General features: G+C 41.7%; 1 protein-coding gene across 2 annotated transcripts in view; it reads left to right on the forward strand.

Annotated features, from left to right (window-relative positions):
* PolQ (DNA polymerase theta) overlaps window positions 1–7,721 on the forward strand; it is a 138,973-nt gene extending 131,252 nt beyond the window's left edge. For both annotated transcript variants that reach the window (XM_068347389.1, XM_068347388.1), the window contains exon 33: window positions 6,197–7,721. In XM_068347389.1, coding sequence (XP_068203490.1) covers window positions 6,197–6,334 — 138 coding nt within the window. In that variant the 3' untranslated portion in view covers window positions 6,335–7,721. The remainder of the gene's footprint in view (window positions 1–6,196) is intronic.
* The last annotated feature ends 10,475 nt before the right edge of the window (window positions 7,722–18,196 follow it).

The raw sequence follows: 18,196 nt of genomic DNA on the forward strand, positions 1-18,196 counted from the left end.
CTTGAAGCAAGCGCAACTCTTGAGACAGGAAACTCATGCTAGGAGTCAGCCACCTCAACGCATGCACCTGCCTTCCTCTACTCTACTTGACCAGTCTTTGCAGCCTGAACCTCAGGTTTTAATACAGTCGCCTCTCTCCACACTTGCTCCTCAAACCACCGCAGAACCTCCTTCATCCCTACCTCTTGACTTTGTCGTTACCAGCCCTCATCCTCTTCAACAGAGACTTGAGGATGAAACCGCAAGTGTTTATGCACCCGCTTGTCAAGATTCTGCTGTTCAGCACACCGCTGTAACTTTACCTCTCGCTTCGCAACACTCTGGTGATGAGGTTTCTGAGGAGGAAGCTGCGCACCTAGATGATCCCTCTTCGGACGTGGAGGAACCCAAGTCTTCTCCTCCCTCCATTGACTTTCGCAAGGTCCTGGCTCTTTTCAGAGAGGTTTACCCGGATCATTTTGTTTCTGCTACCCCTCGCTCTCCTCCATCTGAGTTTTCGCTAGGCATGCAGCCTGTTAAGTCGGCCTATACTAAGCTCGTCTTTGCTAGATCCTCTAAGAGAGCTTTAAGAATATTAGGGGATTGGTTGCAGTCCAAACAGCAACTAGGGAAGACTTCTTTTATGTTCCCTCCTACTAAGCTGACGTCTAAGGCGGGCGTATGGTATGCCACAGGAGAGGAACCAGGCTTGGGAGTCCCTGCCTCTGCCCAGGCTGACTTCTCAAGTTTGGTCGACTCTCCACGTAGATCAGCTATGAGGCGCTCTAAGGTCTGCTGGACCTTTTCCGACTTAGACCACTTCTTAAAGGGTATTTTTCGTGCCTTTGAGATTTTCAATTTTCTCGACTGGTGCCTGGGGGCCTTGAGCAAGAAGACTGCCCCTGCGGACAAGGACTCAGCCATGCTTATAATGTCCTGTATGGATAAAGCAATTCGGGATGGGTCCGGCGAACTTGCATCAATGTTTGTTTCAGGAGTACTCAAGAAAAGGGAACAACTTTGCACTTTTCTTTCTACTGGCATCACCTCTTGTCAAAGGTCTCAGTTACTTTTTGCTCCGCTTTCTATGTTCCTGTTTCCTGAGGAGCTTATCAAGGAATTGTCTGCGGCCCTTATTCAGAAGGACACTCATGACCTTGTGGCCTCTTCAGCTCGTAAGGCTAAGGTTGCTCCTTCAGTTCCCAGAACTTACCGCACCCCAGTGGCCGATACTCCTGCTACGAGATTTATTCCGCCCTTTCGTGGCAGAGCCCCCAGCCGAGGAAGTACCCGTCCAGACTCTTCCAGGAGCAGGTCTAGGAAAGGTCCCAAGACTTCAAAAGGCAAACACTGACTCTCCTCCTCTCCAGACAGCAGTAGGAGCCAGACTCAAGACCTTCTGGCAAGCTTGGGAAAGAAGAGGTGCAGACGCCCAGTCTGTCAAGTGGCTAAGGGAGGGTTACAGGATACCATTCTGCCGCAATCCCCCTCTGACCACTTCTCCCATCAACCTCTCTCCCAACTACAAGGAAAAGGACAAGAGGCTAGCGTTACACCAGGAGGTGTCGCTCCTGTTACAGAAGAAGGCAGTGGTGATAGTCCGGGACCATCAATCCCCGGGCTTCTACAACCGTCTCTTTCTGGTGGCCAAGAAGACAGGAGGTTGGAGACCGGTGCTGGACGTCAGCGCGCTCAATGCTTATGTCACCAAGCAGACGTTCACTATGGAGACGACGAAGTCGGTCCTAGCAGCGGTCAGGCAGGAGGACTGGATGGTCTCGTTGGATCTGAAAGACGCTTACTTTCACGTTCCTATTCATCCAGACTCCCAACCTTTCCTGAGATTCGTTTTTGGAAAGGTTGTGTACCAATTCCAAGCCCTGTGTTTTGGCCTAAGCACAGCTCCTATGGTGTTTACGCATCTGATGAGGAATATTGCAAAATTCCTCCACTTATCGAACATCAGAGCCTCCCTTTATTTAGACGACTGGCTGTTAAGAGCCCCCACAAGTCGTCGCTGTCTGGAGAGTCTCAACTGGACTTTGGACTTGATCAAGGAACTGGGTCTATTGGTCAACTTAGAAAAGTCCCAGCTCATTCCCTCCCAATCCATCGTTTACCTGGGAATGGAGATTCGGAGTCAGGCTTTTCGGGCTTTTCCATCGGCCCCAAGGATAAGCCAAGCCCTAGAATGCATCCTGAGCATGCTGAAGAGGAACAGTTGCTCGGTGAGACAGTGGATGAGTCTAACAGGGACCCTGTCATCGTTAGCCCTGTTCGTCGAGTTAGGGAGACTCCACCTCCGCCCTCTCCAATTCCATCTAGCAGCTCATTGGGACAAGGATTTGACGCTCGAAGCAGTCTCTATTCCTGTCACCAAAGAGATGAAGACTACTCTCTTGTGGTGGAAAACCAACATCCTTCTCAAGGAGGGTCTATCGTTAGCGATTCAGACCCCCAATCTTCATCTCTTCTCGGACGCATCAGACTCGGGCTGGGGCGCAACCTTGAACGGACAGGAATGCTCGGGAACATGGAACAAGGAACAGGAAACGCTCCACATCAACTGCAAGGAGCTGCTGGCAGTTCATCTGGCCTTAATGAACTTCAAGTCCCTCCTGTTAGGCAAGGTGGTGGAGGTGAACTCCGACAACACCACAGCCTTGGCTTACATCTCCAAGCAGGGAGGGACCCATTCGAGGAAGCTGTACGAGATAGCAAGGGACCTCCTCATTTGGTCAAGAAGTCTAAATCTCACTCTGGTAACGAGGTTCATTCAGGGCAACATGAACGTCTCAGCAGATCGCCTCAGCAGAAAAGATCAAGTCATCCCCACGGAATGGACCCTTCACAAGAGCGTGTGCAACAGACTTTGGACCTTGTGGGGTCAGCCTACGATAGATCTGTTCGCCACCTCCATGACCAAGAGGCTTCCTTTGTACTGTTCCCCAGTTCCAGACCCAGCAGCAGTTCACGTGGATGCTTTTCTGCTGAATTGGTCCCATCTCGACCTATATGCATTCCCGCCGTTCAAGATCATCAACAGAGTCATTCAGAAGTTCGTCTCGCACGAAGGGACACGGCTGACGCTGGTTGCTCCCCTTTGGCCTGCAAGAGAATGGTTCACAGAGGTACTACAATGGCTGGTCGACGTTCCCAGGACTCTCCCTCTAAGAGTGGACCTTCTACGTCAACCTCACGTAAACAAGGTACACCCAAACCTCCACGCTCTTCGTCTGACTGCCTTCAGACTGTCGAAAGATTCGCTAGAGCTAGAGGCTTTTCGAAGGAGGCAGCCAGAGCGATTGCCAGAGCAAGGAGGGTATCCACTCGTAGAGTCTACCAATCCAAGTGGGAAGTCTTCCGAAGCTGGTGCAGAGCCAATGCAGTTTCCTCTACCAATACCTCTGTAACCCAAGTAGCTGACTTCCTATTACATCTAAGGAATGTGAGATCCCTTTCGGCTCCGACGATTAAAGGGTACAGAAGTATGTTGGCTTCAGTTCTCCGCCACAGAGGTTTGGACCTTTCATCCAACAAGGACCTTCAAGACATCCTTAAATCTTTCGAGACTTCTAAAGAACGTCGTCTATCCACTCCAGGCTGGAATCTAGACGTAGTCTTAAGGTTCCTTATGTCTCCTAGGTTCGAACCTCTCCAGTCAGCTTCCTTCAAAGACCTTACTCTCAAAACTCTTTTCCTCGTCTGCCTTGCAACAGCTAAAAGAGTTAGTGAGGTTCACGCCTTCAGCAAGAACATTGGGTTCACATCCGAATCAGCAACATGTTCTTTACAGCTCGGATTTTTAGCTAAGAATGAACTTCCTTCACGTCCTTGGCCTAGATCGTTCGAAATTCCTAGCCTTTCCAACATGGTGGGTAACGAGCTAGAAAGAGTTCTTTGCCCTGTCAGAGCTCTGAAATACTATCTTAATAGGTCAAAACCTATACGAGGACAGTCAGAAGCCTTATGGTGTGCAATCAAGAAACCTTCGATGCCTATGTCCAAAAACGCAGTTTCGTATTATATAAGGCTTCTGATTAGAGAAGCCCATTCTCACATGAAGGATGAAGACCTTGCTTTGCTGAAGGTAAGGACCCACGAAGTGAGAGCTGTAGCCACTTCGATGGCCTTTAAACAAAACCGTTCTCTGCAGAGCATTATGGATGCAACTTATTGGAGGAGCAAGTCAGTGTTTGCATCATTTTATCTTAAAGATGTCCAGTCTCTTTACGAGAACTGCTACACCCTGGGACCATTCGTAGCAGCGAGTGCAGTAGTAGGTGAGGGCTCAGCCACTACATTCCCTTAATCCCATAACCTTTTTTAACCTTTCTCTTGAATGCTTTTATTGTTGTTTTTTGGTTGTTACGGTAGGCTAAGAAGCCTTCCGCATCCTTTTTGATTTGGCGGGTGGTCAATTCGTTCTTGAGAAGCGCCTGGGTTAAAGGTTGTGTAGAGGTCCTTTAGTATGGGTTGCAGCCCTGTATACTTCAGCACCTTTGGGTTGTTCAGCCTCCTAAGAGGAACGCTGCGCTCAGTAAGGAAGACGAACTTTTTAAAGGCAGAGTAATGGTTCAAGTCGACTTCCTTACCAGGTACTTATAATTTCATTGTTATTTTGAATAACTGATAATATGAAATACGGGATACTTAGCTATCTTATAGTCATGTACACTGGTTTTCACCCACCTCCCTGGGTGTGAATCAGCTACATGATTATCGGGTAAGTTTAATATTGAAAAATGTTATTTTCATTAGTAAAATAAATTTTTGAATATACTTACCCGATAATCATGATTTAATTGACCCACCCTTCCTCCCCATAGAGAACCAGTGGACCGAGGAAAAATTGAGGTGGTGTCAACAAGAAGTACTGCAGTACCTGGCCACAGGTGGCGCTGGTGTGTACACCCCCTTCTAGTATAGTGATCGCTGGCGTATCCCTTCCGTAGAATTCTGTCGGGCAACGGAGTTGACAGCTACATGATTATCGGGTAAGTATATTCAAAAATTTATTTTACTAATGAAAATAACATTTTGAGATTAGTTTATATGTTATTATATCACATTATTTCTTCCTTTATAAAAACAAAGGTTTGTGTTATGGTACCAATAATTATTTGATGATAGGTATCCTTCCTCCTTTTTCATTAATTAACTTACCCTGGGCCAGAACATGAGTGAAAGGGTCTTTTTTTTATTGTGGATGGCCTACTCTTATTAATCACTACTTGTAGACTACCATATATTTCTGTGCATGAGACGCGGTTGAAAATTAGGGCAAACATAAATAAATTTAGGTCATATTTGCTGTACTATTATAAGATGACTGATGAATTACAAAACCATCAGTGTACAGCATGGGTTAGCTTTTACTATATACTTAGAAATCTAAAATGAATTAAATAAAGACAGTTTTATATCATGCTGTTGCTAAATACTCCGCCCAAGACCGAAACCATTGCTTTGTTTACATTCCATTGCCGATCATAATGAACAAAAGAACACATTTACACATGAGTATCGAGTAGATTTTGCAGCAACAGATATCTTACCAAGTATTAATTATGTAATAATGATGTTTTTAATGTTATTTTACTTACTTTATCTGTAGAAATTCAAAATAGATTAGATAAGAGCAATTTTATATCATGTTTTTCCTAAAAACACCACCAAAAAATAGAAAACATTGTTTTGTTTATATTTCATCACCGATCACAATGAACAAATGGATGCATTTACAAATGCAAGTGATAATTAATGATACTAAGAGTTTTCAGTTGGATATTACAAATATTTTGCTTTCCATATCCCTGAAAAAATCCTACTGGTCACAAATGGGAAAAAATTTTGTTTTTGTTTAGTCTACCATAACCAATTACTGCTAATGACAGTACATTTGAAGCGAGAGAGAAGATTGTGCAAGATTGGAGAAAGTGTAAGGATAATTTGAATCATGGTGGATTTCTAACGAAAAATAAATATGCTAATCTAGATTTTATTACTAGTGTTATTAGCGATACCATTAAAATTATCAAAAGGTTAAAGAAAGAGAAAGATAAAGGTTCTAGAGATTTAAGGGTCGTCTTATATGCGGAAATATATGGTAATTTGAAATTTTTTATTTACCAATGCCTCATGTAGAGAAAATTATATGTATCTGTTGATAGAAATGTATACTGAAGATAGATGTTTTCTTTTTTATATATTTCAGGTGGCAAATGAAGATGTCATTCAAGTAGCCCAATTAGTTCAAAAATATATGGAAGGAGTTCACCAGCTTGCAGTCTGCCTACCTGTTAAGATAAAAGTTGGTCCATCCTGGGCTTCCATGCAGATCCTTAATCTTTAAGTAGACACAAAAAGATATATTCCGATATGTATTTGTTATACTTTTTTTTTAACAAAAATGTTGGTTCGTGAAAGATTTATCAATAGGTTTAGATGCAATGACACTACTCGTTAGATACTGTACTGTATTAAGTAATGTAGGGAAAAGGTGATTGGAGGAAGCAGTTACTGTTATAGTGATTTATAGTACTGTATGAATAATTGAATTAAACACCATAGAATCTTGCTAATCCAGATTAGATTTGGGACTAGATATTCTGAGAGTTGGTTAGGCTAGGCCCAAATAATTTTGGTCTCGAATACAGTAATTACAAGTTATTTCCACTCAAAGAGAAAAATATGAGTTATTTCAAATGCTGATGAATCTGATTCGTCATTGTCATTGTTACCTAGTAAGGATGAGTGAACCAAAGCATTAGAGGACTTAACGCTTAGAGCAGATTCATTCGACTTATTTAAAAACATACGCTTACATTTACCCTCCCTCCTATAGCCCCAGTCTTAGCCCATTTAAGATACCGTCATTAAGAAACATGCATTGAGGGTAATGCATAAGGAAATCAGATTCGGTTCCCCAACAAAGTATAGTTTGAGGATCCACCAAATCCGAGAATACAATAATCTATTTATTTTACATGTAATTTAGAATTTTAGTGAAGGATTAGCCATGCACATACCTGGTAGCTAGCAAAATGAAAGGAAAAACTGAATTTTTATAATAAATTTGTTTACTTCTACACTCACCTGATGTTCATATTGCTTCTTTTCCAGAAGCTTTGTTTATCGACGTTTACCTTAAAAGTTGCAACAAAAATGTCTTTCCTTTCAATGGTCACATGCCTCTATTAAAGTGAGACACTAGCTGTTAATGCAAGAAGCGAAGTGCCAGAGGTTTATTTTTATTCAGTTTTGAGGTCAAAATTATTCCTTAATCCTTGACATCATAAGTCAATTGGGAGGAAGATAGGCATGTAAATGAACATCAGGTGAATTTTGTTATTAAAATTCCCTTTATTTCTATGAATCTCTCCTGATGTTTATATTGGTGACTACCACACTCTGATGAAGATGGGATGCCAGTGAAGGAAAGAGATAGGTCAAAAGAGAGGGACTTTGTGGTCTATGCAATCCCTTCAAGATTCTAAAGAAAAGTTGTCCCTTGCATGAGAAAAAAATGGGAATGTGGAACAAGATCACCTTAAAATAAGACATCTCAAAATACAGCTTGAAATACGGAAATCCAGATTGTTTATCTAAAGACAAAGTATTTTTAAAATAAGAAACTATGAATTAAATTAACTCAGAAAATTTAAATGACCACATCACTGGCAGCCACAAAATGATGTAGAGCCCAGCAATATGATAAGAAAGCCAGTATGAAAATTCTATTTATGAAAGGACACTAGAAAATTTTAGCAAGATTGTCTTAGATAGTTCTAGTCATGGGTACATTCTTAGATTGGAAACATTGAAAATAAACATACCAACATCTTTGATACAATATAATGGTAGACTAGCATTTAGAATTATAAAAATAATCAAGAGGGCTGTGAAATTCCCAGAGAAGGACCATGTGGTTTATGCACTCCCTTCAAGATTCTTGAGAAAAATTGTCCCTTGCATGAGACAAAAGGAAAATGTGAAACATGATCTCCTTAAAGCAATTTCTATGCACAAAAGTACAGTGATTGCTAACAAATCCAGAGCAAGAAAGTGGTTTGATTTCCGGCAACCAACTTGGTGTTTATTTTATCAGTTACATCTACATCTACAACAGGCCTAGAATAGGGGAATAAATGTGCCCCTGATACTATCCCACCTTTGAAGCACATACCTGCTCTCTTTTCATAGTCACTATCCACAACAAGAGCAGCTCTGTCTGAATAGTTTCAGGAGCAAAGTATTTTTAAAATAAGAAACTATGAATTAAATTAACTCAGAAAATTTAAATGACCACATCACTGGCAGCCACAAAATGATGTAGAGCCCAGCAATATGATAAGAAAGCCAAGCTTGAAAATTCTATTTATGAAAGGACACTAGAAAATTTTAGCAAGATTGTCTTAGATAGTTCTAGTCATGGGTACATTCTTAGATTGGAAACATTGAAAATAAACATACCAACATCTTTGATACAATATAATGGTAGACTAGCATTTAGAATTATAAAAATAATCAAGAGGGCTGTGAAATTCCCAGAGAAGGACCATGTGGTTTATGCACTCCCTTCAAGATTCTTGAGAAAAATTGTCCCTTGCATGAGACAAAAGGAAAATGTGAAACATGATCTCCTTAAAGCAATTTCTATGCACAAAAGTACAGTGATTGCTAACAAATCCAGAGCAAGAAAGTGGTTTGATTTCCGGCAACCAACTTGGTGTTTATTTTATCAGTTACATCTACATCTACAACAGGCCTAGAATAGGGGAATAAATGTGCCCCTGATACTATCCCACCTTTGAAGCACATACCTGCTCTCTTTTCATAGTCACTATCCACAACAAGAGCAGCTCTGTCTGAATAGTTTCAGGAGCAAGGAGCATCAGAACTTACCTTAAACAGCTTAAGGTGCTTCGAACAATAAGATTTAAAAAGTACATATTTCAACATATTTGGGATATCCCTTAGAGGCGTGTTTTACAATGAGCATGGTAGCTACTGCGCATTCACTGATGATCAGGAACGAGAGGCATAGTCTTTGCAATGGCACCTCCTGTGTCATTGGGATGTTTATTTTGGGATTTAACTTTTTTTATGCTTCTTCACAGAATATGAATAAACTACTATTAACTTTGTCTTCTTCTTAGTAATAAATGTTATGGTAATAGAATTGCTAGTGATTAGCTAGTGGCCGAGCATGTAAGCGAATGAACGGCACTGCCACTTAAAGAATGATACTACTGATCAAGTTTCAGCTGGAACATCACCAACATTAAACAGTTAAGAGAATCATGTGATATGGAACGCCATCCACAAATGAAAAACAAAGTTGCTTAGGAGTGCTTACTTTAATGAGATGAATGCCATAAGGATCCAGATTAGCAACTTTGTCTTTTGCCTTAACATCTAGATGTCTAAAAGAGTGACCAGGAATGTGGGAATGCACGGGTTTAGCAGCAGAAGGATCTAAAGTGATTAAAGAAATAGGCTCTGCGAGAGGACTTTGTAAAGCGCAATGAAACACTTACCACTAGACCCGACTATGGAAGTTATGGTAGGCAGCCAGGGAGGTAAGGCGGACTTACGTCCTGTCAGCGAAGGCTCACCGACCTTCTTAGATTGACAGAGAATGCTAAATAAGTTAAGAGCTTTTAAAGCATGTCACTAACAAAACTTGGCTGGTTAACCGTGTATTAGAGAACTGTCATATTATTATCAACTCTGATAGAAATAACCAGCCTATTCTCTGGATTTCCCCTTGAACTAAAAGCAAGTTTCAACCACTTAAACTTGAAACATTTTTTCCCTGAGAGGAACAGGGAGGTAAATGCACTCCTCACATTATTTAAAACAGTTCAGTACTATCTCTTTGCAGTAATGCTAACAACACAGAGGAAGACAACTTAAAGACACAATAAAACTTATTACAATCTGGAAGGGGACAAGTCCTACAGTTGTAGAGTTGAAGGTTAAACTGAATAACAAAAAACCCCTGGCACTTTGCTTCTTGCCATTAACCATTAGCCTCTCTTTAAGTTTTAGTGGTAAATGTCGCTAAACCGAGCTTCTGGAGAAGAAGACCTATGAACATCAAGAGAGGTTAGTAAAAATAAAACGCTACAGACGGGAAAACAAAATATTCCTGTCCCAAAAATTCAGTAATAACATGAGAGAAAACAAGCGGACTGCGACCAATTAAATCTGAAGAGGTGTTTGGTTTTTACCCTTGCTAACCCTCAGTCACTACCATGTCTGTTTCTTCCCAGCAGATAGGGAAGGTTTTGGCTACTACAGTTAAGTTAGAGGGAGGGTACAAGGTGCATTCATACTTATATAACTTTGAATGTACTTTGACTGAGTAGACAAAATGACATTAAAGTTTATGGCCATACAGCACAGTATTTAAGTTATGTAACTGTGGCAGATCCAGTAGAAGCATACTATTATATATGATTTTATTTTAAAGTATTTTTGTAATAATGAATTTTGTCTTTCCTATTAGCTGTTATATCATTATTCAAGGGAATAGGGGTGCGGAAGTGATAGTTAGGGTGCAGCAGTTATTCACTGTTTTTCAGAATTTGGTGGTGTCTGTTCATTATCTAAACCCTGCGAACAATAAGGGCCTACTGTATAAAGTTGTTTCAATTATTTATTTTACCAAAAATATGTTACAGAGACTGGATAAAGAGAGTTCACATTAGCAATAATTCAAACTACAGTAGTTCTTTTATCGTGAAAGGCCAAGAAGTGGTCAATCATTGGGGCATTTTCGGCCATTTGGTTGTTCAAAACAAGTAGCAATATCTAATTATTACCAGATAAAATCCCTAGTGGACTTTATTATGCCCTCTCGGTTATCCAAATATGCCCTTTTTAAACTGATTTGAATAATTATATAATAAATTTATGGTAATATATACTACAACACTAGGGGTGAATATTTATACAATAAATTTATGGTGAATACATACTACAGCATTAGGGATGAATATTTATACAGTACACTAGATTTTGATATTCAGTACTTGTGATATCCTTTTCATGAAAAGGATGTATTGGTGATGTTATATGAAGTGTTTACTTAAAAATACAAATATAAATTCTCTATCAGTGCCAAGAAACTTTGGCACTAGAAAAAAATGTATATTTTTTTATGCAAATGAAGATTAAAAGCTTAATAGTTAAATTAACTGAACCTTTTAAGACCTTTATTTTTAATTTTAATACTCTTTATAGTTAGAGATTAAGTTTTATATGTTTTATATGATATTGACTTAAAATCTGAGAATTATTTTGGTACAAAATACAAACTTAGTTTTGCTTTAACCTTCAAGTGTTTGAAAATTGTTGATTAAACTTTGGATAGTGTAAATGTATGCTTTACTAGAGCCACATTGTCTGCTCTGTATTTTTTAGGGTAGACAATCGTACAAATTAATGAGAAAAGCACATGTAATTTCAGGATGATGATGACATTGTTTTTGTAGACCTGAACAGAGGTGTGGAGATTGGCAGTGGAAGATAAGGAAGAAAAAGACAATACCCATGGATGTGAGGACACCTAAGAGAGGGTAAAGTAGATGTAGGGTCAAATGACCCATTAAATACCCTGAATGAAAGCTAAATAAAAGACTTGAGATATGGACTCTTAATATAGTGCTTGGATGACTTGAGGTGGTCATCAGGCAGAATGTGCTACAAGAAATTCAGTTTAACGGATAAAGAAAATTATATATTTGTAGTTGGACTAGCATTAGTTTCTGGGTAGATATGTGGATTAAAAAGAAAGCTGAAGAAATGGATCAGAAATAATTTTGTTAGTCAAGCAGCCAAAGTAGTGGAAGTATCGATACAGGTTCAGCAAAGAAGACAACAGTATGGTGGTTTTCTCATCTTATGTGAAACAAAGAGAACCATGTATATAAAATGGTGATGAACATGGGGATGGAATTAAAGAGAAGGGAAGGCCAAAGTTTCGATGGAAAGATAATTTAACAAAGGAAATAAGAAATGAGAGAACTAAGAGAGCAATATACATAAGGCAGAAGATCGAGATGGCCGATAGGAATCACCAACTAAACACAAAGAAGAGGAACTTTTTCCAGGGATAGTTTTTATGCCAGATAAGTTTTCAATTCTACCTATTGGTGGAGAGATTTGAAACCATCCCTTTTCTCAATAAATAAAAATGCTTTTTCTCCAGGAATGAATTAAATACAATCATTTTTCAAGCCCAATTTATAGTACTACCCAATTCCACTGAAGGTTTAAACCTAGCACCTTTTCCAGGAATGTTTTCAACTCTGCTCCATGCAGAGAAGGCTTCAGAGGGATGATTTCAGCCCTGCCTTTGTGGAAAGGTTTGAACGCAATCCCTTTTCGAATGATACTTCAGCTCTTAGACAACGTGCAATATAAAGTGTGCGGTATTCGTCCCAAAGGACTTCTACAATCCAGTGCTGTGCTCCATGTCACTGTCACCTTACTCAATGGTGAAGTGGGCATCACTACACTCACAAGATCTGGAGGAGGGTACTACCAATTTCTGTGTCCCCTTGTTACCTCAACTGCCCCTCCCACATTGCCCAGGCATGGAACAAAAGGATAGAACAGTCTTCCCTCTATTAGAGGAAGCAGCAGCTGAAGGTCCTGTTAAGTATAGGCAGCCAGAGCTGAATCTTTCTTCAGAAGCCAATCCTGATGGTGGCAACCTCCTTTGAAGGGCTTGTACCCTTGAAGGTATCCGTAGAATGGACGAGGAATTCATGGCCAGCCTTCTCACTCTCCACCTGTTCTACATAATGTTGGTGGAAAAACCTCCCACCAACTAAGCACCAGCGGTGCCCAAGGAAGACCAACTTCCTTAGGTTCAGGTTCGCATCCTCATACATCCATACGAGATTAATTCAAATACCCTGCAACCCCACCCCCTAAAAGGCCCAAAGATTGGATTAATGTCAGGTTTTCACATAAACCTGTTTTGGCTGTACCGGGAAACGGCTGCATATCCATTTACTTTTTATTTAGTTTACACAAGCACATTATGTCAACACTTATCCATTATTCTACTAAGAGAATGCTAACAGTTAAAACAGCCAAAGTTTGAGAGGCTGCAAGAGCAGGTGTATACTGCCTACAGCCAGAGTAAGAAATGCTAGTTTTACCAACAAAAAGGCAGTTATGGCTCCCCCCCTTCTCAGCAAATTTTAACGACCCGGTCCAGCTTAGCTGAAGTCATACTCCTATTAAAGGACAATGGTTTGTAGAGATGAATATTATTTGGGAGATTGTGATGAAACTGCATTATTTGCTCATAGACGTGTTTTTCTTAATGTATGGGTCAAGATGCAAATTGAGTTGTCATACATATAATTTTTTTAAATTTCAGCTAGGTAGAATATTGATAAATTGAATCATGGCAACATGATCATTAATTATGCTAATTAAATTTTTTCTTTATTCCTTTACTGTGAAAATGCCCATCTCTATTTTGCTACATCTATCTACTTTCCCTTAAAGACCTTCTTTCCTTGCTTAATTCAGAGTTTTGTCATTGTGTATCCCCTACCCTTTTGTCACTTGGCTTTAAGCCAAGGTATCAGCCTGCCCAGCGACCTTGCTTTTCTATTTCAGAATCAAAGATTAATGGCCGTCAAGCAGTCAAGACAGGACCTCGCTCTTAAGTCCGTTGTATACAGTACTCAAATTTAGAGTTGGAAGGCTTACCATCAACCCCTCATCTTTCACATTTCATGTCACGCCAGCAGATAGGACTGGAAAAGGAAATGTCTAATTTGACAAGAGCAAACTGTAAACTACTGGATGCTTTTCAAAAGATTTGTTCTTAAGGAAACTGGAGAAAGGTAATGTAGAAGTTGAAATGGAAGTGATAAAATGGAACAAATTATTATAATTTTATTTACTAGTTTGTGATAAAAAGAAACTCACTATAATTTAATTTACTAGTTTAACAAGAAAGTTATTTCAAAATTCATAAGTATGGTTCAAAGGATTACTCCAAAAATTGCCTTAATCTAGTAACCTCAACTAGGACAAATACAAATTATTTTTAAAATTTGTCATTTGTTTCTACGTAGCATACAAACCCTCATCCTTTAATTTCTTCCCTGGAATTGATCAATGCTTGAGCTAAGGACAAGCCACGCAAGGGCCATCACCACCTGCTAGATATCCTTCATATGGATGAAAAACCGATAGAGCCTGAGATTTACACATAGCCGATCATAACTGGAGATCCTTTTCCTCTAAGTGGGACATCAGTTGGAAACATACTAAGCAAAGATTAATAGGTTGGTATAAAATCCACCACCCCTACTTTTGTTAAAGGAGGATGGTGAGAGATACTTCTTTTAACTTAAAAAATGGATGTCTAAAGTAAAAATCGCCAGTATGTAACGTTTTGACTACTTTGTCCCAGCGAGGAATGACAGAAGAATGAAGAAGAATTGGTCATACTACTGTTCATTCCAGACTTACATCTACATGTTATCCATGACCCATAAGGGCTGGGTATACAATTAATTGAGCAGCCACCACAACAAGTACAAAGGTGTCAAGGGACTTGTTGGTAGTCTCCCAAGAAAAAGACCGTGAAGGTGGTCTGTCTTCCAGACACTAGCCTTCAACACTTGGCCCACTGACAAGTTTTCTCCTGATGGGGAGGGCGAGGCCAAAACCATTGATTTCGTGAGTTCTGGTCCCATGTGGTGCCTTGACTCTCTGCAGTTAAGGCGTATTTTCTACGGATAATCTCACAAAGCCAGAAAGAGACTTCTTTGACATCTCTTTCTTGGATCTGCCAATGTTGGATCCCTTTTGGATAGCACTACAGCAACCTACTGTCATTCACCACCAGACTTTTCTCGAAGGAGGGGATGGAAAAGGACTCGAACCTCGAGGGACAGGACGCTGGGCTCTGGGTTTGGTCCACGAAGTTCGACGCAAAACTGAAGACCTTCCACCCCTTGGCGCAGGCTTGACTATAAAAGTCTGTATAAACTCCCACCTCTCTTCACAGATGCTAGAGCTAGCATAAAGACATACTTATGAGCCAAACTCTGTCTGGCAACCTCCTCACAGGCTCGAATGGAATAAGTGTGGGAGCCTTGAGGACCATGGTCATGTCCAACCCCGGGGACCAGTGAACCCGGAGTGGGTCAGCCAGCTCTAGGCTCCTCACAAGCCTGAACAAAAGCCAGGAAGTGGAAAGGTATGTACCCTTCAGTAGCTCCTTCTATGACACCAATTGGCGAAGATAGTCCTCTTAGCCTGGTTGAACAGCTGTAGAGGACCTCCGGACATCTGAGCGAAAGGCTTTCGCTCAGAGGAGATATTAGATAGTCTCCACTGGCGAAGAGCCAAGGACTCCACAGCTTGGAGGTACTTCTGCAGGTGCGACTGACCGAGAAGACCTTTACCAGAAGAGCACATAGATCGTTATACCTCTCGGCCTGAGGCCATCTGGTAGCCACCCAGGTCATATCGAGTCCTGGCCTACCGTCCGGATCATGTCAAAGGTGGAAAGGTGTAGACGTCCAATTGACCTTATGAGTGTTGGAAGGCATCTTCGAATGTTGCTCATGCCTGGAACAGGTTAGTAGGCTCCAGGGAGCTTCCTGTTCCATCATGTGGCAAACAGGTTGAATGCCAGGGAACCTTTAGGGCAAGAACCCTTCTACTCCCAGAGGATGTAAAGACCAATGTGCTCTACAACCTGTCCCTGGCAGCTGAGTGTCCACTAGTACTTTCCTCCTATCTGGAAAGTATCCATGGCATGAAACACCTCCAAGATGTGCATCTGCCTTTTCCGCCTGCAAAGAGAAAGAGGGCATAAGGCCATGCCCCCTTGCTAGTTGACAGAAGCCACTACAGTAGTGTCATTGCACATCAACACTACTGTGTTTCCAAGCATTTCTGTAATGTTTGCAATCTTTCTTAGACTACTTGCATTTTGAGGACGTTGCAGCGCAGATGCCTTTCCTCAGTCCATATACGACATGATCACGACACATGTAAGAACAGTTGCAAGTCTGAAGGCAGAAAGTTGAAAGGTACTCCCCTGGTGAGATTGACCTCATCAAGCTACCAGGCCAGAATGATTAGACGTTGCCCGTGTCGAGCTGGTACTTCTGGATAGGAATGGATTGCACAACCTCCCTGAGCCTGATGATGCGGTCTTCCGATAGAAAGACTTGCTGCTACCATTGCTATCTGCATGCCCAGGTAACAACCCCTGGGTATGAGATTCATTTTCTCGTAGAATTACTGCAATCCCGAAATCGTGGCAAAATACGAGAATCCAATCTCAATCCTGATGCAACCGCCTCCTCAAGAAGGCTAAAATTAATCAATCATCGAGATACCTTAGCTGGTGTATCCCTCGTAAATAGTCTCGAGCGGTTCACAAGGTGACCTGTGTGAACATCCGGGGACTCGTACATAGCCCAAAGCATAATCTTAAACCGGTATACAGTACTAACCATGGAGGGAGTGCAGGTGCTTCCAAGAGGACAGATGAACAGGCCCTTGAAAGAATGTCCTTTAGGTCTACAGAAAGTATGAAGTAATCCTCTATGACAGAAAAACAGCACAGACAGTACTGTTTCCATGCTCATTTTTCAGATGGGCAACATTGTAGACCCGTCTCTAGCTCCCTAGTTGCCTTCTCCACCAGGAAGAGCTGACTGTGTTACTGGTCTTATATGGCTTTGAGTGCACTTTTCTACATCCCCTCCACCTCTGCCCACAAAGCTAGGGATTTTGTGGATGTCAGATCGCCCCATTGGGAACTGATCGCAACTAGGGATAGGGGCCCTCAATCCTGGAAGGGTAGTAAGTACCCGTCTCAAAAGGACAATTCCTACCCTAGACTTAGCCCCGTATCTACCACCTGGGCCAGAGACATGATATGCAACCTCTTACTCTCAGTAATGGGCAATTTTGAAGTGCTTGTCATCCAATTTTCCTCTCCTCTTCCCACTACCACCACCTTTCTTAAAAGGAGCTTTCCTGCGAACACCAGGGCACCGTCTCCAAGACACCTACTAACCTCACCTTCAGGCCCACCACTTGCCTGGAAAGAATCTGCTACCCCACTATCATGAAGAACAGACTCCTGGGGAAGAGCCACCGGCTTCTTCCCCTCAACCGACTTACCTCGTCCCCTACTCTGGGTAGGGGAAGGTGGTGGGGAAACTCCAACTGACGTTCCTCCTGGAGACGTCAAGGGCGAAGAGGTGCTAGCCTTCTTGGGCGACCTCTAGAAAGACTTCTTATTCTTGGTACCGAAGCGTACCCACTGCACCTCTGCCCCTGCACGACGAGCACGACTAACAAGCACAAGGGAAAGCACAAAGGAATATACTGTAAAAGCACAAAGCACGAGGGAGAGCACAACGGGCCATGCGGTAACCACACGGTACACGAGTCAGGGACACAAGGGTCGCACTGAGATAAGAGGAGCGTCGAGATGATATCACGACGTGACCAGAGAACTTACTGGAGATCTCGACCCAAGCTCATATGTGGCCTACCTGGGGTTTGCCCTTAGGGCACGTGTCCTTCCGCTAGGCCTACCATTACAGAAAATGGGAGTAGGGTAAACTACACAAAACTCTGGTCGGTTGAGAGGAGGTTCCAGGTAACTACTAAGAAAGTGTTTCGAGGTAAGTATGTTAGGAAAAATACAAATTACTAATAATTTGTGATTTCTTGGGAGCTCAAAAAGTATGTGTATACACAGGCTCTTTCATGTAAGAGTTTGCATGAGTTGCAGATCTGGATCTCAGGGAGGCTACGGGCCCTTCAAAAGACACTGAAGGTTCAGCCACTGTACCCTAAAAAAGGGGCAGGGCCTAGAAGGTGGATCCGGGAGTCCGGCAAAGGCGGTCGCCACAACTCCAGCACCTCCTAAAAGGCGGTCGCCACAACTCCAGCACCTCCTAAACACTATTCTCCGGCAGGAATAATTTGACATCTCACATCGAGTTTCACAATGCCAAAGCCACAATCGGGTAATTGCTGCCAGGTAGGCAAGGAAGGTGATTGTCTTCCTACCCAACAGTACAAGTGTCTTGTACTTCTCCAAAGTGTTCGGGGTTAACAACCTCATCAACTTTGTGAAGTATGTGACTGCTCCTAACTGAGCATGAACAGCGTGGAGAGATTCCAAGGTCAAACC

This window comes from Palaemon carinicauda, chromosome 23 (genome assembly GCF_036898095.1).
Source record: "Palaemon carinicauda isolate YSFRI2023 chromosome 23, ASM3689809v2, whole genome shotgun sequence".
In the NCBI taxonomy this organism is placed as follows: Eukaryota; Metazoa; Arthropoda; class Malacostraca; order Decapoda; family Palaemonidae; genus Palaemon; species Palaemon carinicauda.